At 35.8% G+C, this 25,594-nt stretch overlaps 2 protein-coding genes across 6 annotated transcripts; both read left to right on the forward strand.

Moving 5' to 3' along the window:
• The first annotated feature begins 3,447 nt into the window (after positions 1–3,447).
• Positions 3,448–17,939, forward strand: LOC135680482 (calmodulin-binding transcription activator 4-like). 5 transcript variants are annotated; one of them, XR_010515461.1, is made up of 12 exons: positions 3,448–3,772; positions 4,705–4,830; positions 4,939–5,054; positions 6,072–6,160; positions 9,622–9,667; positions 11,315–11,822; positions 12,311–12,591; positions 13,378–14,063; positions 14,196–14,787; positions 15,434–15,727; positions 16,702–16,823; positions 17,662–17,939. XR_010515461.1 is itself a non-coding variant. In XM_065194401.1 (11 exons), the coding sequence occupies exons 1-11, from the start codon at positions 3,754–3,756 to the stop codon at positions 16,723–16,725; spliced, it is 2,781 nt and encodes a 926-aa protein (XP_065050473.1). In that variant the 5' UTR covers positions 3,448–3,753; the 3' UTR covers positions 16,726–17,069. The 5 variants fall into 5 exon arrangements, 4 of the variants coding, with proteins under 4 accessions (XP_065050473.1, XP_065050475.1, XP_065050476.1 ...); XM_065194401.1 differs by lacking the exon at positions 17,662–17,939 and having other exon boundaries at positions 16,702–17,069; XM_065194403.1 differs by lacking the exon at positions 17,662–17,939 and having other exon boundaries at positions 12,404–12,591; positions 16,702–17,069.
• A 2,563-nt stretch (positions 17,940–20,502) lies between these two features.
• Positions 20,503–22,239, forward strand: LOC135680483 (F-box protein At5g50450-like). The gene is made up of 3 exons (XM_065194405.1): positions 20,503–21,031; positions 21,148–21,310; positions 21,395–22,239. The coding sequence occupies exons 1-3, from the start codon at positions 20,742–20,744 to the stop codon at positions 22,079–22,081; spliced, it is 1,140 nt and encodes a 379-aa protein (XP_065050477.1). The 5' UTR covers positions 20,503–20,741; the 3' UTR covers positions 22,082–22,239.
• The last annotated feature ends 3,355 nt before the right edge of the window (positions 22,240–25,594 follow it).

A 25,594-nucleotide genomic window follows, 5' to 3' on the forward strand; every position in this document is an offset into this window, starting at 1 on the left:
ATGGAGTTTAAGATGTCCTTTTATTAGATGATAAGTTGACCTTCACTGTTCAGAATTGAGTAAATAAAGTTTTTATGTTTTATATTCTATTAGTGAGGGCCTAGACCTTCATTGTTCAGAATTGAGTAAATAAAGTTTTTATGTTTTATATTTTATTAGTGAGGGTCTAACCATCTCACATGTGTGACATTATATATATATATATATATATATATATATATATATATATATATGAATCTATGCAATGAGAATTAGATCGTGATGAGATCCCAATAATAAGAATGATTCATCTTTAAATATATATTATAAATAATTTTGATCATAGGTTACTCGAGAGGGTCATCGTGATAACCGAATATACTAGTATGTTATATATCCGTGGAGGTAGCTAGTCTCATATCTACTTATATGGAGACACTAGGGATATAGTACATGTGTTCATTGGAGAATGAGTTTATTGATTGATCTGCTCACGGAATGCTGAATGGTTAATGATATCTAATTATTATATAACGATTATGTTATCTTAATGGTTAATGATATCCGTCCATATCTTTTTATATATAATCTCTTATGAATTTGGATAAATTCTGTTCCACTCTCTTTACATCTATCGTAAAAAAAAAAAAAATTAAAGCTCTCAATCTTTTTAATTTATTTTTTAAGAGATGAAATCCTTAATTTACAAGGAATCCTTCTCCTCCAATTGAAATGTTTTTCAAACATAAAAATCCTTTTTGAGCCAATCAAATTTTACTTAAAAAAGAAGTTGCTGCTAGTGAATAATTCCAAGAATACACCACTCAATCAAAACATCATCCGTCGCTTCACCCCAAATGGACCAACACAAGTGGCTTTGAAGTCCACCACACCCAATCAGCCACGTCCTCGGTTGCTGAATCTATCCAACTAAGCCATTGAAAACCTGAGCATCGATGTGTTCCTTTCGAAAGCAATCAGTCTTTGGACGAAATTAATTCTCAGCTGCATATAATATAAATATAATAATCTTATTATCAGAAACATAAAAATCATGGCGACAACGAGAGCGACGAGATGTTGTAATCCTATGCAAATCGATGGACCAAAAAACGGAGAACAGTTGTAGTATGCCATTTCCTTTTCATGGCAGGGATGCATGTGAACACATTTGCATTAGTTTCTCCGACGAGGACCGTTCCCTGCGTCCACTTTCGCCCTAACGGGTCTGCTACGTATCCATGATAGCTACCTTCTCCTGCGAGTTTGTGTTGCAGCTGTCCTCGTTGAGGTTTCTGCGTGCAGCCCTTCCCCCACATCTCCTCCGCAACAGGAACGTCTTTTGTCTCCCATCTCGTGAGGTGGACATTTCTGCATGCATTTGTCATGCTGTGTGAACGAAACATCAGATTCAGCCAGAATATTTCACTGGCTCTCTTGCGGCTCTTGCGAGAAAGACGAGTACTCGATGGACAATTATTAGCACGGGTGCGTACAAGAAAATTTCTGAGGCACTTGCGACAAGGATGAGTGCTTGATGAGGACCCACCTCATCCTCCATCATTAGCTTGGCCTAATCGGTGGAGTCTGCTCTCACACGCAAGATTAAAGTCTAAGTAAAACAGTGGTAGGTTGGCACTGAGAACTGTGTTTTCTTTATCATACATCCGTTCTCTCTAAACGAACGTGTTTTGAGGAAAGCAATGAATCCGGTGAGTGTGATGATAGATGCAATCATTTTATTTGCTCGTCGTCGTAGAGAAAGAATCCTAGAAATACTAGAAAAAAAGAGAAGAGGCTATGCCACATTGCCACTTGTGTTTAGAGTGAAGGATTTGAAATATGTGCATATAAATGAGGAAGAAAATGATGAAATAACTGCTCTTTTCTGCTTATTTTATTTCTTTTATGCTCATCTTTTAGCATGAGGTTTTCCTGCTCCAATATTATAATTCCTAGTGTGAGAGGAGATTTGCTCGAGATGCTCCAATCTTATAATTCATCTTCATCAAGATCGATGTCGGATGAGGTTCTGATCGTGATCCTTTAGATATTATTTAAATTAAAAGAGAGGAATGATCCAACCTCATTGACTAGGTCTTGGTTTACTTATTATTATAGTCGATCCACTAGCATTTATAATTAGGAAGACTAATTTGTGTAATAAAAAAAGTTTTAAATATTTTTTATTTAGATTTTGATGACTTGATGGACCGTAGACTTTTTATTTTTTTTGTTGACTAAAATGCTATGTGTCAGTTCTAATACGAGGAGACGAACATTTCCCTAATATTTAATATCCGGAAGTGTTTGAATGAAACTTAATACTTGTTGTTCATCATGAACTTAATTGATTTTACCTAAATTATGCGACATATTTACGTGTCCATTTACAAATGTTAATCTTCCCGAAACTTTCTATGATCTCTTAGAACTTACAAAAGAGAAAATGGATTAAAAAAACATTTCATTCGCTATCAATAAATAATAATTTCAATAAACACTTTATAATCAATGTAAATTAAATTTTACAAGTTCTAAATATTAGTAAAACAAAAGATCCAAAATGATACACTATATAATAATCCATCTATTCATTCTTCGTTGTTCTCGTAGGTCAACGTCAACATCAACCAATTCCTACAAACACCTAACTACTCTTCGACTAGGAAAAACCAAACAAACCAACCAACGTAGGACTTCGTTGGATCTAATGGCCAATAAAAAAGTGTTAACAAGGAAGGAGACCAAGTGTGAGATAGAGAGAGATGACGAGGGCTTTGAGTACAAAACAGTTTGAAGACTTTTATTTCCTTCTAATCTAATCTAATCTAATCTAATCTAATCGGTGACTTATGGTTAAAATAAACTCCTCAAGTATCACGTTGGCTTAGAGATAACTAAAACAAATATGCACAATATCCGTGATAGAAATTTAAGAATCAAAATACTTATACGTAAAACTAAACATATTTTAGGTTTTTCTACATGTTAATAATCTTTTATTTGAGTATATGACAAATACTTCCAATTTGAGCTCAAGAAACTCTTATTTTCATTAATTCCCTTCAAAAGGACACTATGTTTTATATCTATACATTCTTGCTTGATATAAATAAATTAATTGTTAACCATGATTGGAAGTAATTAATCAACATTTTTCTGACGCCATATTGAAACGGATTTTAATAGATACACTTCATTAACATTTGTAACTCCAACTATATATATATATATATATATATATACCTTAATGCAAATAAATTGGGGTATAAATATGCAAATTCTAAAATTGGAAAGGATAAATACGTAAAAAGGAACCCATTATAATATATGGAAGTGGTTGTGAAGTAACAATCGTCAAAAGTTAATGCTGACTTGGGTAACCATCCACTTGTCGACTCTCTCTGTCTCCCGCCGTTTCTGTGTTATTTCTCAGGTATACGTATTAAATTTGTATTTGTTTGAGACCCTTCTACCGATGCCGTCGTTCTTTCGTCTCTCTGCTCTGCCCCTTTAATTCACGTTTGGAAGATCGAGAGAGAGAGAGAGAGAGAGAGAGAGGAAGAGAGCGAGAGGGGGGGCGAATTTAGTTGTTTTGTGTTGGTTTCTCCTTCCTCTCCGCGGTTCTTCGGCGCTTCCCCTTTGCTTACTCACCGAGTCGGTAGACCACTGTTGGACTCCGCCGTTGTTTCTGCCCTCGGGATTTGATTCCTTTCCCCGCAGCTTCAGCTCCCCGCGATCGGATCTGAGGCCGACTCCCGGAAGCCGAGGATGGGTATGATCCAGGCGGGTATGTTCCAATTTCTTTTTCTTTTCTCTTCTCTTTTGCTTTTAGGCTATGGCTGCTCCTGTAGGTCTCTTATTTCTGCGACGAATAAGAATTTGAGTGGAGTTTGGTGGATAATATCGGAACAGGAACTTAGATTCTTCTTTGTGAATGGTTTGGCAAAGATCTTGATTCCTTAAATAACGTCGGTAAACGTCCAAAATTTCGACTTTGTGACCTTTTTGCGAATTGGTGCTCATCTAGTTCGCCTTCTTTTTCACTGAACCGTGGATCACGGAAAAAATGGTCCTGAAAATTCAAGCTATGATCGTCCTTCCGAGACTATGGATGTACTTCCTAGTTCTGCTTCTACTGCTTTTGAAACGGTCAATGAGTACCTAAATAGCTTGAATTTTGCATGTCTTTGAATCTTTTCTACTTATATTAGGGGATCGATTTCACTTTGTTTCCTGAAATTTGATTTGTGTCATTGACATCAACCTACCTGAGTCGATGCAGTTTATCTCTGTGCATCAGCTGTTGTAATTAGTAAGTGACAGAATGCTTATGCGCTGGACGGTCAACTGGGGGAGAATACTTAGGTTGCTGAAATGTATAACATGTGAAGTCAATTAAATCATCCAGCCATCGTGTAAACATTCCAACAGAATTCTGACATATGGGCACGGTCAGTCTAGGTTGGCACTTTTTTGCTTCTTGCATCCTTCACTCTTTGGGGACTTCTGTTCATGCAAGCTGATTGACTACGTACATATCATCAGCATCTCAACAATTCTTTTAGATAGGTCGAGGATGTCAAGTCAAATTAAGGAACAAGTGAAATTAGATTCATAATTTGTGGAACATTTTAAGTATTTTGTCATAATTAGTACGAACTGACTGAATATTGGGATTCTTCAAACAAATATAAGTTGTTTTCTCTCGTGTTGTTACAGGATTTGATATAAATAAGTTAAGTGAAGAAGCCCAGTCCCGGTGGTTGAAGCCTGTAGAAGTTTTATATATTCTGCAGAATCATGAAAGTTTTAAGATCACCCAGAAGCCTCCTCAGAAGCCACCTAGTAATGCACATACTCTTCCGTATCTTATATGTACATTATGATGATGTGCTCAAATAGGGTCATCTTCTAACTACGTCAGCACGGTGCTGATTTGATTTCTTCTGACAGGTGGTTCTTTGTTCCTTTTCAACCGTAGAGTGCTTCGTTATTTCCGTAATGATGGATACTCATGGCAGAAAAAGAAAAATGGTAAAACTGCTCGTGAAGGCCATGAGCGTCTTAAGGTATGTGTTGATAGCCTTTTGATATATTGATGCTTTTTTTTTATTTTATTTCAAGTTCTACGAGAAGTGTTTTTTTCATAATAGAGCCATAAAGTTTCTGCAGAGTTTAGCTTGTAGTTTACCCTTTACTGGTCATGCTTAGCTTGTCTCCTGTGGTATAGCTGTTTATTGAAAAAATAATTTATAAGCAAAACTGTTACATAGCTTAAAGATTTAGCATCTCAGCCCAAAATTTTATCTTCTTCAATGCCGATTTAAAACCTTGTAGAAAATAGAAATAACTTGGATAGTGCCACCATATCTATTACCTTTCAATGAGGTAATAGATATGGGAGTTAATTTCAAATATACCTATTAATCTTGCAATGAAGGTATGGAATCTTTTAGACTGAAACAGGTGATAAGGACCTACAACTCAAAAATTAACATGAAATTCAAGCTTATTGAATTATACTGAGGTTTCCACAATGAGTACCTCCATAGCAAGGTTTCGGATCTCGACCATACCAGTCTGAATCAGTATTTACCGGCATGATCAAGTATTAGTGTTAGAATATATAGCTTAACATCAGCATGATACTGTTTATCCTTGTTTTTGTTATTATTTTATTCAATGATATCACACAATATAAGTTAGTATACCGGTATTGGACCAGTCCAATAGGAGTATCAGATCAAGATTTAAGTTCTTTCTTCATAGTATGAAACTTATACTCAGAAAGTAGTCAGTACTCAGCAGTTATAAAATCGAGTTGTGTGTTTGGCACTAGTACCATTTTTAACATATCACAGAACTTATTACAGTTCTTGTTAGTTTCCTTGTCCTTTTTGAAAGAACTAGATCCATATCCATGTTATCATCTGGGGTCAAGTTGTTATTCATCTTTCTTCATTCTTTCTGATGGAAAAGTTCTGATTTAGTTATAATTTTATTACCATTTAGTTAACAGCAGTAATACTACTGTTCTTGATGTGCTTTTTATACATCGTTCTTGTTATATGTCCTTTCATGGCTAGGTTGGGAACTCTGAAGCAATAAATTGCTATTATGCCCGTGGAGAGAAAAATTCTTGTATTCAGAGGAGGAGCTACTGGATGCTGGATCCGTAAGATTATCAACTCTAAGTACATCTGGAGAACTAGAACTATTACTATTACCTCTCCTTTTGTAATTCTCATCTGGATCCTGCATCATGATAATAATATCTAATTTTAGCATAAATAGGATCTAATAATATCTGATTAGCTATTGCCTATTATGAGCAATCTTCCCTGAAACATGAAACAGTTGCCAAAGATTTAGATACTAAGTAGTAATGAATACAGGTCCATTTTTGTGATAATACTAAAGAATGCCTCATTCTATGTTTGGTATATTGTGTCATATGAGGTTGGACCAGTCAATATTGATCCGTTTGGTCAGTATCTGAATCCCTAATGAATATCAGATGACGTAGATGCATTGATATGTCAAATCTTGAAAACTTTGGTATTATATGACGTATATCTGACAGTAAAAAAATATATTTTGGGCACATATATTATAATGACAAATCTTGATGTTACTTAATGCTGTTAAAAATTTGTAATTGCTTATCATGATAGATACTAATAATTAATAATGTGCCATCACTAATTCATTCATTATGAAAGAAATGGAGATATATTTATTAAAGAATATAGAGAAATAGAAAGTATGATTCAGTATCTAAATCCTTAACTTATATTGTATGATAAAGATGTATTGATATGTCATATCTTGAGAAAATTTGTTACTAGATGACATTAATCTGACAGAAAAATATTTTAGGCACATTTATTATAATGACTATGCTTGACATCACTTAATGGTGTTAGAATATGTAAATGCTTATCATGATAGATACTAATAATCAATAATGTACTACTACTGTCTCTAATTTATTAAAGGATGAATCAATATGTGAGGCTCATGTCGATGTGGAATCCGAGAATAGTCAATATACACAATTTTATCTCTATATTCATAAAGAGATTATTTCTAAAATAGTGTGATAAATTAAATATGTCTGTACACAGCCCATCCCTAATTTATTCATCATGAAAAAATTGTGATATAATTCTTGAAGCAAAGATTTTAATTTCGAATAATACCGTCCGTACTGCGCGGTACGTACCGGTCCACCAGTAAATTGGTACACGAATCGCCTACTACCGGGCGGTAACAACCTAGCTACTCCTTGGCTGCGGCGAGGGAAGAAGAAGCGTCGAGGGAGAAGAGGGAGAATGTGCTAAAAGAAGAGGGAGAATCGGGAGAACCTCGATGCTTTCCGATCCGACACCACCCTCCCCCGACGATCCTGATCCAGAAGGTAATGGAGAGGCGATGGCTTGGCTTCTTCCTTGTCGAAGGCTGGAGATACCTGCCGCCTTCGTCGCGTTCCTCGCCGAAGGCCGAAGGCGTTTGTGGCCTTCAACGCCTTCGCCAAACGTCGTAGACGAGGAGAAGATCTGTCTTCTCCTCGTCTGACGCGATGAGGAGAAGAAAAGGAGATGACATGGCCGAGGCAGCATACGCCTCCTTTTTTTTAATATTATATATATATATACACACACCGGCCGGTACACCCTAGCATATCGGTCGGTACGCTTGTACCGTATTGCATCGAGCAAAGCTTGAAACATCGGTACGATACGAAATTATGAATTTTGTCTTGAAGAATATGGAGAAATAAGAACTTATAATGAGTAGATAGGACCATTATTTTTGGATGCATAATATAAACAACATGTAAACAATCTATCTAATCATATGCCCGTCTCATCTATACAATAAAAAGCTATCATATAAGAGAACATGGTTCTCCCAAGAAGTATCTGTGAAGTATTCCATAAGTATCCTATCAATGCAACAATTATGGAAAATGAAAAGGATATTTTGAGCAATATAAAAAAGAATGCCAAAAAGTTTCATGTTGGACATTTATGGAATATGGATATGACAAGCAATTTGAAACGATGGATAATGAGCATGTATGAAGGTTAACACATGTAATTACTTTTGAATTTATTTTCCAAAGGCAGTTAGTAGGCTAACTTCTAGAGGATAGTAAAAGGATATTTATTTTAAAGCATATATGAAAAAATATATAGGTGCCGAAAGTGTATTTTTTTGTTAAACACCCAACTTGTCAGAAATACTATGAATTTCCTCCATAGAACCTTAGTTATGTAAATATTTATAGAAGGTTTTATTCATTGATCTCTATAGCTCTCAACAGCACATTGTCTTCCTTGTTAGTTACAGCAGTTTTCGCTCTAGTTTCAAGTCCCCGTGTCATCTGACGCGTTCTATATTTTGTTAATCTTCTACTTGTGATTTTTTGATATGAAGTAAAAAAGTGGCAATTAAAGAAGAAACAATATAATTACTTTGCATGCTTATATTCTATTTACATTATAAGTTAGTTCTGGCCTTTTAACCCCCAAATAAATCCAGTGTTACTTGGACACTCAACTGGACCTGAGATGTATTAACTGTGTTGGATGTGGATCCAAATGTTGGATACTCATCAGTCATGACTTAAATTCGATTTATAAAGTGAAGGAAGTGGACTTGTTCAGCATTTAAGCTTCTTTGAGTGCCATCTCAAAAGATTTCACATTCTCAAAACATTGATACAATAAGCATCATATACAATCCATCAAAGTGATATCTTTTTAAGCTGCATTGGATACTCAATTATATGTTTGAGTTTCTCATTTACTTATCTTTTTAAATCTCAAAAAATGTCATGTGCCTGTGAATATAATCCATATTCTGATACTAATTTTTGGAATGTGGATTATGGCTTCATGACTTTCCACAGACATCTTTGAAGTGAGAGGATTGATAGATAGTTCAATGGCTCTTCAATATATATGCATCTTGAAGTCTGTGTTGACCGTTGATCATGGCTGACCAAGTTCTCTAGATATCATGTTAATAGTGGATTTTCTTTTTTATTTTATCTTCTGCTTCAGGTTTCTCCTCTCTGTAAGGTCAACTGTGGAGTTGTTGTTCTGCTAAGTATATTTTTTCCTTTTTTGTTCATTGGAGTGATCAGTTGCAATTTTTGGTTCTGGAATTTAGCTTGGGTGTGGATGTATATAATTCTGTGTACATTCACTAGTCCTTCAGTATATAATTTAGCTTGGGTGTGGAAATATATAATCATAGCCGAATTTGCAACTGTGACAACATCCTAGCATAGCCGTTCCTCTTTATTCTGGTAGAAGTACCAATCTTTTTTCATAATTGTATTTTATTTTCACTATATATGCTAGTTTACATCCCATGGTGGTATTGTGATTGAATTCATGGTTGTTTCCTTCATACTTCACTAAGAATAAATAACAAGATAGGACTAAGAGCTTTACTAAGTTTGAATAGCAACTCAATGGGTAACAGCCTGTGGTACTAGAACAAATTCCTTTCTATTGAAGTTACACTAGTTGGTTGAACTGATTTATTGTCTAAACTTGATCTGGTTTTGCAACCATATTGCTGTATTCACAGAATTTTTATAGTGTGTTTACTTGTGTTCAGGGCCTACGAGCACATAGCTCTTGTACATTACAGAGAAATTATTGAGGTTTGTTATATTTTCTGCACATACTTTTTTTTTCCGTTGTTTAAATTATAATTTTCTGAAATGAGTAAGGTAGATGATAATAATTTATTCAAAAAAAGAAGCGAGTGAACTTAGAAGGGGTCTCAGAGTAAACACTTCCTCATAGGAGGCAATCAAAGATCAAAATGTCTATTCCTCAAGCATGCAGCTAAGAGACAACCTATCCTTTAGCACTCTCCTTGGAGACCTATTTTCACATTTTTCTGTGAACCTTTGCATGAATTCTGAAATGCTACTTGATCAGTTGGTTATGCTCTTCAGTTTTCAATTGTTCTACTTAGTATTGGTGGTGCTACAGAGTATCAAATAAAACCTGGTCAATCCTGTGAATTTGAATTTATATAATTAAATTACTTGACAATTGGATTAGATTTTGAACATTATATGATTATTTGTATCTTTGTTTTTTCATTGGAAAAGGTGGCAGGGCAAATGAAGTTATGGGTTCCGTAACCAACTAGAAAAAATATATTATTTTTATCCTATACAAACGGGAATGAAAAACAGGTATACCTTTTCTAGAAATATGGATGAATGGAAGTTTCACTCCTAAGCGAGTACTTTCCGATGATTCTTATGATTTAATTGGTTTATTTATCTCTTCTCTGCATGAAGAGGAAGAGGATGTTAATTCCAAAAATTATAAAAACAGTATACCCCTTTCAAATAGGTTAACTAATCTAAACAAAAACAAAAAAGAAATTCCATTGAAATTTATTTTTATAGACCAATTAGAATTACCTTCTAGTAATTGTTTCAAAAGTCCAATATACACAAATTCTTGGACCTTTTGAATAAGAGTAAAGAAGATATTATGAGAATTGAATATTTTCACATAGAAGATGTAAAAGAGATATCAGAAACTCTACAAAAGCATTTTGCAATTGATTTACTTAAAAATGGGTTTTCATTTAAAATCCATTATAATTATTTCATCTTCTTTTTCTATTTTTCTTTTTTAATAAAAATATAAGGAAATATTTATAAAGAAAAAGAAGAAAATTTGTTTTTAATCGTTTTGGCACAAACCATATTTTTGTGGAATGATCATAATCAAATTAATGTATCTAAGGAAGAGGGATTTATATGTGAAAACAAAATGTGAATGACTTCAAAGCTTTCTAGCTGTAGCCCTCAAAATGATTATGAGTACAAAATGTGAATAACTTTAAAGATCTCCAGTTATAGCCCTTAAAAAGCTTCCTGAAACGTCAGGTCGAAAGTATATCTATGAGATATCTGAACGTTGAGTGCAAGCAAAATATTTTTCATTATCGAATGAGTTGAGGGTTGAGTCTACTATCAACTGGGCTGTCATCATGAAATCTATAAATTCATTTTGATTCTCGAATTTTAAAATATGAATACAGAACTTTCTAATAATGGTCCTCAAAATAACTGGAAAGATATTAGATTAAGATCAGCTTTTATGAAGATTATTTAGAGCTCTTCTGTATTCTCTAAACTGAAAGTCGAGTGCAAATTTTCTTACATAAATCATCATTATTATTATGGTTCTCATTCCCTCTTTGACGTTAGCATGCTGCTATGAAACAATGTTTAGTTGCAACATCAAGTGATTTAACTATAGTTTTCTGTGCAATCTAGGGAAGAAATGTGCCTGAATCAACCTCAAGCATCTCAAATGAATCTTCTTTGACATTGAGATATGGTACCAGTGTCAGTAATGATCAAGCACAATGTTTTCCTTCTCACACTAGTGAATTTAATGAACCTTGTCAGAATTCGTGCAGTCCAGGGTCAGTGGAAGAAGTTAATTCTATATTTGATAGAGGAAGTAATGGAACAACCCTGTTAAATGGAATGGAGAGATCAGAATCTTGTCACGAGTTACGGCTGCCAGAGATCAATATAGCACTGAGAAATATTGAAGAGCAGTTAAGTTTAGATACTGATGATGAGGATAGTTTTGTTTGCTCCAAAACGGAACTACTTCGATGCAGCAATCAAAACGTGGAAACACATGGTTTACAGATTCTGAATCATGAAACAAGAAACCCCCAAGAGGAAACACATCGAAATTCATTTGATGAATTTAAACAAATGTCAAATGGTCATATCGAAGATAGCATGCATAATCTGTTGAATAATTCAGGTATGTGTTGTTTGATCTAGTTGGATAAGTTTTGATTGAAATTTCTCTTGGTTAAGGTAGGTAGGTATATATTATTTGGTGCTTGATTAACTTAACTAAAGAAAATAGTTCTACACAAAAAGAAAATTTTATCAGAATTTAGGAATCAATCCTTTTGCCCTTTATTAACTTAGTTTAAACTTTAAACATTTATCAGTGAATGATTTAACTGCCCTTTATGATAGCTATTCAAATTTTGAATTTTTTTTTTATACTAGTCAATAACTATTAGCAGTTGATAGTTTTCTTCACTATATGAACTTGTTGCCGCTTTTAGTTATATCTTTACAAAGAATGAATTCCCCAATCATGAAAATTTTATTTAACCTACCAACTAGCTAATATTTGCATATTATAAGCTTCTGAGTTTGACATTGGCATTTTATACCTTAAAGATGGTCTAGTTCCATATGATCGATGATGGTTTTGTTTTTACCATTGAGCATCAGATAATCTTAGATGGCTTCATGGATCTCCGTTTCAGCAAAGCTATTCTTCTGAAGCAGATTATTATGTAGCTAACCACAGTTGTATGAAGCTAGGGACGGATGAAGCTCCCATTTCAGCTGAAAACAGTGCATTTGCCTCCTACCATTCAGATATATGGTATGAGCAGAGTCAATTTGAAGTGCCTTTTGGAACAGAACCGAGTTTGACTGTGCCACAAGGACATCTGTTTACTATACGTGAAGTCTCTCCTGAATGGGCATTTTCTTCTGAGAATACAAAGGTATTGATGAAGTCGATTCCATGACATTATGTAATGTTGTGCAAGCATGCTAGGAGTTGGAAATGAAAAATCAAGATCCACAGGATATTTTTCTCATTACAATTGTGGTTACATATATATGATGATAAGTATTTAATTTAATCATGTTTAATTACGTCTAATTGTACTAACAATATGAAAGGGCCTAGATAATGAAATAATGATGCAGAATATGCATAGCTACTTTCATGATATCTTATGCATGAACAAATTATATGGCAGGAAGTGTCACAACCTGGGCTTGATGGCCTAACTGACCTATCAACTTCGTTTGGTCTAAACCATTGACCAAAATAATTAAGTTGAAGTTTATAATAATACACTCATCATAACTTTATAAGTCAATCTTAATCTTGTTCACTTTCGATATGGGATTAATCGGGGGTGTTACAGGAAGTGTCTCAATATGTAATAAGTTTATTACTTTATAATGTGTACTTTTAAATATTCAATTTTGTATTAACATCTTAAATATAGTATAATGTAATTCAGATGTAAGAAAATATGAAGAAAGATCTAATACATTTTACTTCAATGTTTTATTTATGACCAAATTTTAATTTTTTGCTATTATGACATATTCCAATTATTCTTTATTTTGTATACATAAACAATTGAGCATATGAAAAATATTTGGAATTGCTATCCTTTTCTACTACCAGTTGGTTTGAATTCTCATCTTTAAGAGAGTAATTTGTTAGATAATATTTCTTCATTTCATCTCAACTGGATATCATAATATTGCAGGTTTTAATCACAGGAAACTTTCTTTGCAGTCCTTCAGAGTGTGCATGGGCTGTATTATTTGGAGATATTGAAGTTCCACTTGAAATTGTTCAGGATGGTGTTTTACGTTGCCGGTCTCCACAGCATATGGCAGGAAAGGTCAAACTGTGCATTACATCTGGCAATGGGAAACCCTGCAGTGAAGTGCATGAATTTGTATTTCATGAAAAGCAAGAAAGAACAAGCTCCAGTAGAGCCTTATCTCCAGCGGATGCAATAAAAAGCTCCAATGAACTCTTGTTGCTTGTCAATTTAGTGCAGATACTTTTCTCTGGACATAGTACTGTAGTTTCTCAACTGGAGCGTGAACAAGAAGTCAATCCTTCATGGGAGAAGAAAAGACTGAAAAATCAGTTGGAGTTGATCATTGAATCAATCCTAGTTGAGTCAGAGCCTCCAGAAGTGATAATAAATTTAGTTCTGCAAGAACTATTAAAGAATAAATTGCAGCATTGGTTAACATCCAAACATGAGGGCAATCCTGATGAGGGTTCTGTGTTGTCCAAGCATGAGCAATGCATCATACACATGATCTCTGGCTTGGGATATCGGTGGGCCTTACACCCAATTCTTAACTCTGGCACGTGCATAAACTACCGTGATTCAAATGGATGGACTGCACTTCACTGGGCTGCTAGATTTGGAAGGTGACTGAAATCAATGAAATTATTGATTCCCTTAGACTGACCTAGAAATGACATAGTCTGTCAAAATAATTTAAAGGAGAAGATATTGACCTAAATCATAAAATTTCAAACTAACCTCTAATAATTTTGCAGGGAAGAAATGGTTGCTGCACTGCTTGCTGCTGGTGCTTCAGCTGGAGCAGTCACAAATCCAACCTCAGAAGATCCAGCTGGCAAAACACCAGCTTCTCTAGCTGTTGATAATGGTCACAAAGGTCTTGCTGGATATCTTTCAGAAGCTGCACTAACTACTCATCTTTTTTCTCTTACAACTGAGAAAACAAAGATTTTGGAAGGGTCTGCTTCTATGGAAGCTGATAGAGGTGTGGACAACATATATGAGAGAAGGGCCCACTTGCAAGGTGGGACGGAGGATCAGCTTTCACTAAAAGATTCATTAGCAGCTGTCAGAAATGCCACTCAAGCTGCAGCCCGTATACAAGCAGCCTTCCGTGCCTATTCTTTCAGGAAGAATATACAAAAAACTGATATACTTCAAGGCATATATGATATATTTCCTACAGAAGTCCATGGACTTGCAGTTGCATCCAGGTCGCATAAAACTCTTTTTGGTTATCATGATCAAAAGTTTGATAAAGCAGCTGTATCAATTCAAAAGAACTATCGACGTTGGAGAAGACGCAAAGAGTTCATAAAACTGCGTGTTAATGTTGTGAAGATACAGGTTATTGAACTTTTCATTTTTATCAATTCATAATTGAGTTATCACTTGCACAAAATTATTGAACATAATTTTTATCCGTGGAAGAAAATTATGTTATTTGTGTGTGTGTGTGTGTGTGTGTGTGTGTATATATATATATATATATATATATATATATATATATATATATATATATATATATATTGTAAAATAAATATGACCAGATTATTTAAAGTTCAAGAATCTTAATTCCTGATATTAGTTTGCTAGAGAGATTGGCACTTGGAGGTAGTAACTATGGAAATATAATTGTTTGTAAATCAAGTCAATTATAGTGCATCTGAGGCATGAAAATTGATCCTTGTACATCATACTTTTTTTTATCAAATACCAAGTTCTTAAACAATGTTGTACCTGAGTTTAGTGTGCTCACAAGTTTTCAACCCATTGAGAAGAAAATTAAAACTGGAATCTCAAAAATTCTTGCATCTTCAGGTTGGACAGAGTACTTGATGGTTTTTTAGAACTTTTAAAATCATTAACATGGTAAATTATTTTAGTTAAAAGGATGGTGAGTATATACTAGTTGGTTGCCCTTTCATTAAACTCTCAGGGAGTATGTGTCACTTGGTGTCGCATTCATTTTATTTTCTGTTTTCATTGGCAGACTCATGTAAGAGCTCATCTAGCAAAGAAAAAGGAGAAAGAATTTCTTTGGAGTGTTGGTATACTAGAAAAGATCATGCTAAGGTGGTATAGAAAAGGAGTTGGCTTACGAGGGTTCCGAGCTGAACTGGAACCCATTGATGTGGAGGAAGAAGATGATGTAATCAAGGTTTTCCGCAAACAAAGAGTCAATAAAGCTCTGGATGAAGCTCTATCAAGGGTCATATCTGTGGTAGAGAGTCCTGAAGCACGGTTGCAGTACCGCCGGATGCTCGAAACCTACCAACAAGCTAAGGTATAAAAGTTAATATTCATATGACACCATATGCTTTCCCAACTGCTGTAACAAACTCCAATGTGGAGGTGGTGATATACCATTGAACCAGCATGAAGAATGAAAGGTTCACATATATCATGTAGTATGAAATTTTGCATTGGCCATTTCTATTGGAATATTTTAACTATACTATCGGATCTTAATAGCTTTGTCAAAAACCAGGTGATTAGCTTTGACATTGTGATTGCAACCAAAGCACTAGTGTCTGGGCTCTATTAGAGTATATAAGCCACATGTTAATGTGGATTTGTGCTAAGCAAATAAGCAGATTCTGTTTTCTCTTGCTGTTGTTTTCTTTATTTAATTTTCAGTTGAGACAAACATGTCCTTGGAGGTCTTTGGTTGCACAAATCATGAGCCAATGAAACTGAATAATTCTTAGTTGGGAATCGAGAATTTGAGGTCCAGTTATTGGTTCTTATTTCCTCCAGAAGAATCCTAGGAACACTTTGATGGTTCTCAAAACTGTCATAGGGATCCGATTTGCAAACTGGTTGGCTAGGTTAGCAGAAGATAACAAATATACTAGGGTTTGGGTTGGGAATCCTCCAGCAGAGCTGGACTTTTTGGTTCACTCAGATGTGAACGATGATGTTTTGCATAGTTCTTCCTCTTTTGACTAAAGTTTAATTTTTTTCCTTTTGAAAAAAAAAAACTGTCATAAATGTTTTATTGAAACTATTGTCTACATATTGAAAAATGTAAAGCACCTTACGGAGCAAGTAGCGAAATACAAATTCATGACTGCTGCTTCCCATGTTCTTTCCATCTATTGGTTCGCATATAAGAGAGCTGACATCTTATTACAAAGTTTTCATTTTTACCCAAAAAATTAATTGTGTTGTTGGCAGCGATATCTATGACAACAGTTTATCTTTTTGTGGTCTGTACATGGATGATAACTTATGCCTTTTCCTTCTCTTTCTGCGCAGGCTGAGCTAAGTCAGTGTGGATAATGTAACCACAGATAACTTTGAGCGTGGAAATACCATTACAACATATTTCACTTACCCGAGAAGATCGACTGAAGTTGATCAAACATGTAGATATCAGTGTATGTAATAAAAATGGCATCTTTGTTCCCCAGCAAGGCAGTAAGCTCTTCATTTTGTTAGTGCAAAATGCATTCTAGTGGTTGTGATGTGTATAACTGTTTACATCAACATATGTTTGCTTGTTAGATTAATCTTTGTATTAACGATGTGTATATTTATGTTCTCTCAATTTGTATAACCATTCTACAAAAATGGATTGTAGAATATTATAACACTTTAAGTGATATAGAATATTATCATGTGAATTTGTCTCTCCTATCCTCTTCACAACAGTATCAGTTAAAAAGACTAGCTTATAGTAAGTACAAGATTTAGATGGTTGTTGTTTGGAGATGCCAATCTTCTCAGTATCTTAAGATTTCCTTATCATTCAGAACTTCATTATCTGGCTATCATATGTCCTTTTCCAACTATTCAATGATGTGAACATTCATAATTGTGGTTCTTAGAAAATAAATTATTGCAGGGATGGAGAATGAGCTATGCCAGTTAGAAAATTAATTTTATATTTTGAATGCCTCACTGAATTCCTTTTTTTTTCTTCTTCTTTTCTTATTTCCTTTTTAAGTTTCCTTGAATGTGAACATTGAAGAAAGTACTTAGCATAAAAACAAAATTAAAGGAAAAAAAAACATGAATCACCACTAAATTAACAAAAATGTGTTGAGCTAGCAAACAAGATTTAGAAGAGGGAAGAATCAAAGCAGCATGCAGCAGTACAAGCTCGGATGACAGACATAGGATGCTGCCCTTGTTCCTGCTCTTACTTAACATGTAATTTATGTGGATGTAGTTGGTGCCAACTTGTTATAATTCTTGTGTTTCATGTCTTTTCAGGTACCTCCAACGAGTAAAGCACAAAGTTCGGATGAGAGATCGATGTCGAGCAATATGATTCCTTACATGCTTCAAGCAACAAAGAAAGAGATGAGAAATAGTCAAACACTCCCACATGTTCAACTTGCAGGGTATATCTATCTTTTTTAGTATATACAAATGTTCTAAGATGGTGATTGATCCAATATTTTTTAGGAGGAGATGTTCTTTGGATTTGTGGAGGGAAGCATGACACCTTCTCCTCTAGTAGTGCTCATTTTCATGCTTCATTTTATTCTCTTGAACATGATACTTTATCATCGATCACCAATACTTACAGCAGACCACATGATAAGTTTTCTAGGAAGCAACTATCACAAAAAATAATAATAATAAATGCCTAGAAAACAACCTTCCATCGAGAACACCAACATCCACCTTAATTATGATTAATTGGTCAACTTACTTCTATCCCTTAGTAGGTGGTTTGACATACTATCACACAATGTGAATAAGCAACTGGACTTTAGTGATGGATATTTTGGTTATGTGACACTGATTTGAAAGTTGCATTTGAGCCACCTAAAAATTTAAGAAATAGTTTAGTTAATTATTTGCATAAATTATTATGTATAAACATATTCTTAAAGGGATGAATTTGTTTGACAATATTTACTTTTGTATCATCTATATGTGATATTAGTCTATAACGTCGATGGCTTCATGGGTGTGTGTTTCATCCAAATCCTGATAGTATGTCTAAAGATATGAATATCTCATTGATTTTTAATTATATTTCAATCTAATAGTATAGTCTTTAGCATCACCAAGTGAAAAATTACAGGATATCAAGGAGATTTGAAGTAGTCGAAACTTCAATATGTATGCTCCTTTTTCTTAGAGAGCTAGTCCATAAGTAAAGGTTTTCCAATACCAATAGTAACAGAGATGAAAATTTTAAGAATCTACTTAAATAGAGAATAGTTGAATAGTTTTACCCAAATTAAAATTATAAAAAAAATTGCTCCTCTCAAATTGAAAATCATGATCCTAAGATCAAAAGAATTTATTTTGAATTCTAAGTCTCAAAGTAGAAAATAAAAAATCCAGCATCCATAAATAAAATTTTCAAGAAAATAAAAGTTTTACAAGACTCAATTCTTGAAAGTGTGGACGAGAGGTCAAGAACAAACAAAATACATTAGTGAATTCTTCCTTACACATTTAAATTTTGAGAACTTCTAAAACAAATATGAAAGTTTATGGAATAAAAAGTGAATAATACGATTAATGCTCTTTGTGTAAAGTCTTTTATGGAATAAGACCTCGAAATTGGAATGAACAATGAACTCCATACCCTTTATGCATAACCCTCCTGAGTGTTTAGTGGACGAGAGGAGTAAAAAATTATAACATCATCCAAAGAAAGGCACACGAATAACATTACAGTATCACACGAGATGCATCCGTGCAGGATAAGAGGTGTGACCATCCATCGAGACCAATAAAATCCCACTTAGAGGAGATCAACGATGAGCAACAATCAGTGATCACCACAATAAGTAATGAGGAACCTCTACGAATAGCAAAAAGATATAGAAGAAAAATTATTTTTATTTATGAATAATTAGATTCAGAGGCTAAAATTTTAAAAATTATTTAATAATAATAATAATTTATTTAAAGAACTTATAAATATGGTAATTAAATGAGATGTGATAATTGATACTAATGGTGAAAGGAGAGAGAGAGAGATTCTGAATAAATTTTTACTAGAAAATAAGAATAAAAATTTAAATAATGATGATTTATATTAATATATTACCTTGTACACATCTCAATGACAAAAAAAATCAAAATTCCTATAATTAACCACACATTGTTGGAATTTGGTTTATGACAGGACAATATCACAAAGAAGCAATTCTTGGTAGAGTTTTCCTCAAACAGTAGTACTAAGGAGTAGATTTCCTAAACCATTATATTTTACCAAATTATTTCTAATTAAATTTAAATTCCACATCTATTGTATAGATCTTGTCCTCATCAATAATCTAACAATCTGATAAATTAAGAAGAACATGATTCCTCAATCAGTGCACTCACCAATTCCTAATCGACAGGCCTTAAAGTATCTATCGGATTCATCAAAACAAGATAAAATAAAAAAAAACACAGAAACATATAGGAGAAAAATAATTGCAAAAAACTAAATTTCATCATAATTTAAAAGTCATAAAATATCGATTGCCCTCACTAAAATGCCTAAAATATATAATAACTGTTTCACTTCCTACACATGAAGAAAAAAAAAAATATCCCAATCTAAACAAAACATATCAGAAAATTGTCATGCTTTTCCTGAGTAATTTGCGGCCTTTAACAAACTCTTACCCAAAACAATCCAAAACCTAACTTAATTCACCTTCTCCACTCTAATTAATTAACACCAGCAATAATTATATTTGGAGCTTTTCAAGTGAAATCCACTGCCCATTTCAGAAATCCAACCAACTTTTCTAGTTGCAAAAAATCTGGCCACAGATTCTCTTACCTGAGTTAGTTACAACCGTTTCGATTCATCGGCTGTAACCGCCACAGTTAATAGATTCTCAAATCTATCGTTGCATATTGCGCGGAGATGGTCTTTGTTCTTGCAAGGATACTGTTAATAATATATGGATGGTCTTTTATTTCCTTTGGACTAACACAAATTAAGCCACTAAATCTGGCCTCCCATGGTGGAATCTAAGACGACAACCTTCTTGCCTAATCCTAATGAGGAGTTGGTCAAGACATTAATGTGGTAGGGGTGGATCAAAACTCATAGGTAAAAGCTTTGATTTCGTTGTTATGATTCTGGTGCGACTTCAATCCTACCGTGTTTCCACCACCAGATGACGCCCTTCTTCCATGGAAGGCAAGTTTCATGTTGGTGGTATCTTCCTTTGCGGGAGGAGTCTACTCCGAGTCGTCCACGTCGGGATTCGTATTTTCAATACAAGTCATAGATACGATGGTTGCTTCTTCTCCGCCTATAAGAGCGCCTTCCTTAGCCGCTCGCCTTCCCCTCGGCCTCGCTGCGAATTCGCAAAGCGACGATGAACACCAGAAGGGCCTCCCAATGCCTGAGACCCCCAACGCAGATCAACGACCACGCGGCGTGCAGGAAGCCGTGCAAGAGGAGGCGAGGGCCGCCGACTCTTTCGCAGGGTCTGGAACCCTGCGCCCGGAAACGGCCGTGGTCTTCGGCCGTGCCGGCGCCGGCAGCGACGGAGGAGGAGAGCGTCGATTACTTCGACGGGCTTCCGGATGATATCGTCGTGTCCGTGCTCTCCGAGCTGAGCTCCTCCGCTGATCGCCCGTCGGATCTTATAAGCGCCCTTTTGACGTACGACTACTGATCTGGCTCTTTTTTCGCTTCTCCGACATGTTTGATAGGCTAAAATTTGAATCTTTGTTCGATATTGTGCATACAAAACTGATTTTTGTAGTATCCTGCGGCAGGTGTAAGAGATTTCATGTTCTGGGGCACCGCCCTCTGGTGTTGTCCAAGGCCGGGGCCAGCTGCATCGCCGTTCGAGCCAAGTCATGGTGCGATTCGGCTCACAGATTCCTCAAGCGGTGCGTGGATTGCGGGAATCTCGAAGCGAGCTATGTTCTTGGGATGGTATGTTTCTCGGTGAACTTGTGGTATTGGAAGTGAAGAACGTTTGGGAGTTGGATTCAAGTTTTGGTTTTTCTTTGGAATCAGATTCGGTTCTACGCTTTGGAGAACAGGGGGAGCGGCGCGGCGCTGATGGCCAGGGCGGCGATCGGATCGCACGCCGCTGCGCTGTATTCGCTGGCGATCATCCAATTCAATGGCAGCGGCGGGTCCAAGACTGACAAGGATCTGCGAGCTGGCGCCGCCTTGTGCGCCCGTGCGGCGTTCCTCGGACACGTCGACGCCCTCCGGGAGATCGGCCACTGCCTCCAGGACGGCTACGGCGTCCGCCGAAACGTCACCGAGGGCCGCCGCTTCTTGATTCAGGCCAACGCCCGGGAGCTCGCGGCCGCCGTCTCGTCCTGGCCCGCGTGGCAGGAGCAACGCCGCCAGGCCACCGCAGCGGCGGGCATAACGTCGCCAGGGTGCTGCCCGCTCCTCAGCGACTACGGCTGGAGCTTACCGGCCCCGGAACCGCATCCGGCGAACCAGTTCCTGGCGGAGTGGTTCGGGGCGAGGGCCGGCGCGGCGGGCGAGGGTCTGAGGCTCTGCTCCCACCGTGGCTGCGGGCGGCCGGAGACGCGGCGGCATGAGTTCCGGCGGTGCTCGGTGTGCGGCCTCGTCAACTACTGCTCGAGGGCGTGCCAAGCCCTGGATTGGAAGCTGTCGCACAAGGCCAAGTGCAACCCGACGGACGGATGGGCCGCGGTCGAGGGCGGCGCTGCCACCCACTAAGAGAGAGAGAGAGAGAGCAGTGTTCTTGCCACTTTTTACATGGCTCTTCTTTTTTTTCCTCCATCCATAGGATTAAGCTTACTCCCAATAATTCAGGTTCCATCAATCTCTCAAATATTATGGCTGTTCTAATTCAATCTGAGGTTTCCTTATGAATATATTGCGATCCCTGATTCTTAAAAGGATCACCATGCTGGAAGCAAGATTAGAGTGAGAGAGATTGCATTCTCATATAATTTCCACAGATAAAGTGAAGAAGCTTCCCTAATTCAAGATTGATTACTGACAATTCATGACATCTGCATGTAAAAAACAGTGAGGTTAAGGAGACGGTGGAGCTACAAGGAATCCAAAGCTGGAAGAGAGATCAGCATCCAATCAATATTCCCACAACCTCTTCTTCCTCCTCTCCTTTAGTTATTGAGGTTATTGTTGGTGGTCAAAAGAAAGAAAAACCAAAAAACAAAAGGTGGGATTTGGTTCCCAGCCAGCTCAAAAAGCCAATCCAACTTCCCCATGGTCTTCCTTATCTTATCCCTCAGTGAATTCAGCTCCACCAAAGGGTCAGCAAGTGGAGTGGTGATGCTTCTTCTACTTGTGGAGCTCAGTGATGAACTGATGGGATGTGAGATGCGAGGGTGAGCACTGACGCACCCACCCTCTTTCAGATTCTTTCCCACCCACCTTCCCGTGTACTGTCCTCTGCCTGGCTGCTTTTTTCCTTCTCTCGGTCCTTGTGTTCTCTCTCGTTTCCTTTGGACTATTCTCGCATGGCGATGCCACCAGTTTCTTTCATGGATTAATTACAGAGAGAGACAAGAGGAAATGAGTTGCATGTTCTAATAGGCCTACCGTGTCAGAAACTTTATTTTATTGGGTATCCTATGTGAAGCATACTGTTGACTTTGTCTTCCTACTTAATAATAATGGATTCTAGCGTTTTAGGTATTGGCATAGAAATCTAAAGGCTGTGTGACAAGATGAGGGCATAAGGTGGAGGAGGATGGAGGAGGGCGTCCAAAGGTGGGAAGGTGGTGGTCAGTAGCAACACTATCATGTCGCACACCATGACATGAATACTGTAGTTGGAAAGAGAAAGGGGAGTGTGTGTGCGTCTCTCATGCTTCTTCTGTTCCGTGGGGTTGAGTTACAACATCCAAAGTGCTGCCACCCATTCATATCTCAAAGTCCTTGATGAACACAAGCCATTCATCACTAGCCAAAGTACCTTGATTGCAACCATGAACAGTAAATGTTCTCGTCACTTAATTCTTGTTATCTCGAGGATAAGAATTTTTTCTAGGGTGCATTTGGTAACATGAAAAATGGATCAAGGATTGAGAATTAGAATTGGCTTTTTTTCATCATTAATAAATCCTTTTATCTTGTATATGCTTAGACTAATAAAAGGTCCATAATTACATAATTTTGACTTATAATTTGTAAGGGTGATCACTCTCAAATTTACAATTCACTGTCATAATCTTTATATGATCATACAAAGAAAACGCTCTGATTATATAATGATTTTTACACTGAAGGAATCCCAAGACATTTATGTATTAGAGATATTTGTGATTCAAAAATTAAAAAAAGAAAAAAAAATTATTAGAGTGTTTATGAAAATCTTCAATTATGTCACACATAATAAGCAATTTATCTAATTTCTTTGTGGAATAATAGAATACCTTTTGAAGGAATATATACTTAGAAATGTACTACACAATATTGAGTTCCTACTTAAGCTTTCAATTGTAATTATATGCAACATATTTCTTTTGTAATTTTTTATTCTTAAAATCAAATTAATCTCTTGAAAGTTACATAACCATTATATGGCTCACCTGAAAACCTACATTCGTGTAATTCCCATCCTAATTTACAGTAAAGATTCAATCTTGTTTTAATCATTAAAATAGATACTATTGTGATTCATTGATTAATTAAGAAGATGACCTTTTTCCAAAACAAAAATAAAAAAAATCTAAGGTAAAATTAAGCAAAGAGAATGTGTTTTTCTTCGAAAAACACACTAGAAAAAAAAATCATAATCTTTTATCTTGTCTCCATTTTTGTTACAAATTATAAATTATGTAACACGACAATCTACTAGCTTATCATGTTGCTTTACTCCATCTTTATTTACATCAGGCTATATAATTCAGGTTATAACCATATGGAAAGAATTCCCTTTCTTCCCAAATACTAGTCAGTAGCTCCTTGAGAAAAATAATAATAATGATGATGTCATTTGAATTAATTTCAATAATATAACTTTTTCTATAGTTCAACCAAAACATTCAACATTAATTATATACTAAAGATCATACATTTTAGTAAGAGAACAAGAAAACGACTAACGCAAGAGTTAGTGTGATGGCAAGCATGAGAAGGTAAGAAAGATCTCAACGAGCATGAGTAATACTTTGGATGAGGGGGATTTAGTGGCACCAAATTAATGAATGAGAAAGCGACATATGATATCTATAATGATCATTTAGTTGTATCACTCACAAATCTCAACTATGTCATTTGATGTTACAACTCAATGATCAATTTCGAACATAATTGTCTATCTTGTCATCGATATATCTCAAGTGAAATAGTGCTCAATTACTCACTTTATATAACCCATATGAGAGACCTATCAACCTAACTAAGTAAAAGGAATGTATCTCCTCAATATTATTCAGTTATCATATAAAATTTCTCCTTATGTTTATCTGTACTTTTAGGTACTAATTTTGTTCTCAAGGAACACATAATTTGTAGACATCTATACTCTACCTCAATTTTAGTTGCCTCGACAAAAACCAACTCTGTATCTTATGACGAAGCCATCTTGAGTCGACTTGTTCCTATTTGTTTAATATTTTGATTTGTCATATGTCTCGGATTGATCTTCAAAATTGGCTCCATCCAATGATTTTTAAGAGAGGTCAATTATTTTTATTGTAAAAGATTTAACTAATAAGATCTTAAAATCTTTACCCAATATAGTGCTTGCTAAGGCTGAGATTAGTGGTGATATATAGTTATTGCATATCCAGTTTACAAACAAGATAAAAAAAAAAAAAGGGTTTTAACATAATAAATAAAACTTGGAATTCCTTATTCTCATGAATGGCAATTGCCTCTTTCTTCTAAGCAAAGTGAATTCATCATCAAGGCAGAAACTTTTCCATTACTAAGGGGGACCAACAGTGCATAACTTGCATGTTGTTGAGCAAAACCATTCATCTCAATCTCACAAGTAAACAAACAAATGCCTTCCATGCTGATTCAGTCACTTTTGTTCCTTTGATACATCTTGTAAACTGATGCCATAACAAAACCATCCACCAGAAAGGATGACCAACTCCCATTTGGGTGTTAGTAACACCACAGTTGGATGCCTGAGCAAGATCTCCTCCTTTTTACTTGCTTCAAGCTGAGTTCATTGATGAGACACAGATCATAGCTATCAGATTATTATTATTATTGTTTAGGCAGGCAGATCATTGTCTTGGTAAA

Source organism: Musa acuminata, chromosome BXJ1-8 (genome assembly GCF_036884655.1).
Source record: "Musa acuminata AAA Group cultivar baxijiao chromosome BXJ1-8, Cavendish_Baxijiao_AAA, whole genome shotgun sequence".
Taxonomy (NCBI): Eukaryota; Viridiplantae; Streptophyta; class Magnoliopsida; order Zingiberales; family Musaceae; genus Musa; species Musa acuminata.

Bases quoted from the DNA above. Each gene is read 5' to 3' on its own strand.
- LOC135680482 (XM_065194401.1), top strand. The intron at 5,055-6,071 runs GTATGTGTTGAT...TTTCATGGCTAG, and splicing joins AAGGCCATGAGCGTCTTAAG to GTTGGGAACTCTGAAGCAAT. The intron at 15,728-16,701 runs GTATAAAAGTTA...CTTTCTGCGCAG, and splicing joins AAACCTACCAACAAGCTAAG to GCTGAGCTAAGTCAGTGTGG.
- LOC135680483 (XM_065194405.1), top strand. From the start codon at position 20,742: ATGAACACCAGAAGGGCCTCCCAATGCCTGAGACCCCCAACGCAGATC. The intron at 21,032-21,147 runs GTACGACTACTG...ATCCTGCGGCAG, and splicing joins CTTATAAGCGCCCTTTTGAC to GTGTAAGAGATTTCATGTTC. The intron at 21,311-21,394 runs GTATGTTTCTCG...CTTTGGAATCAG, and splicing joins CGAGCTATGTTCTTGGGATG to ATTCGGTTCTACGCTTTGGA.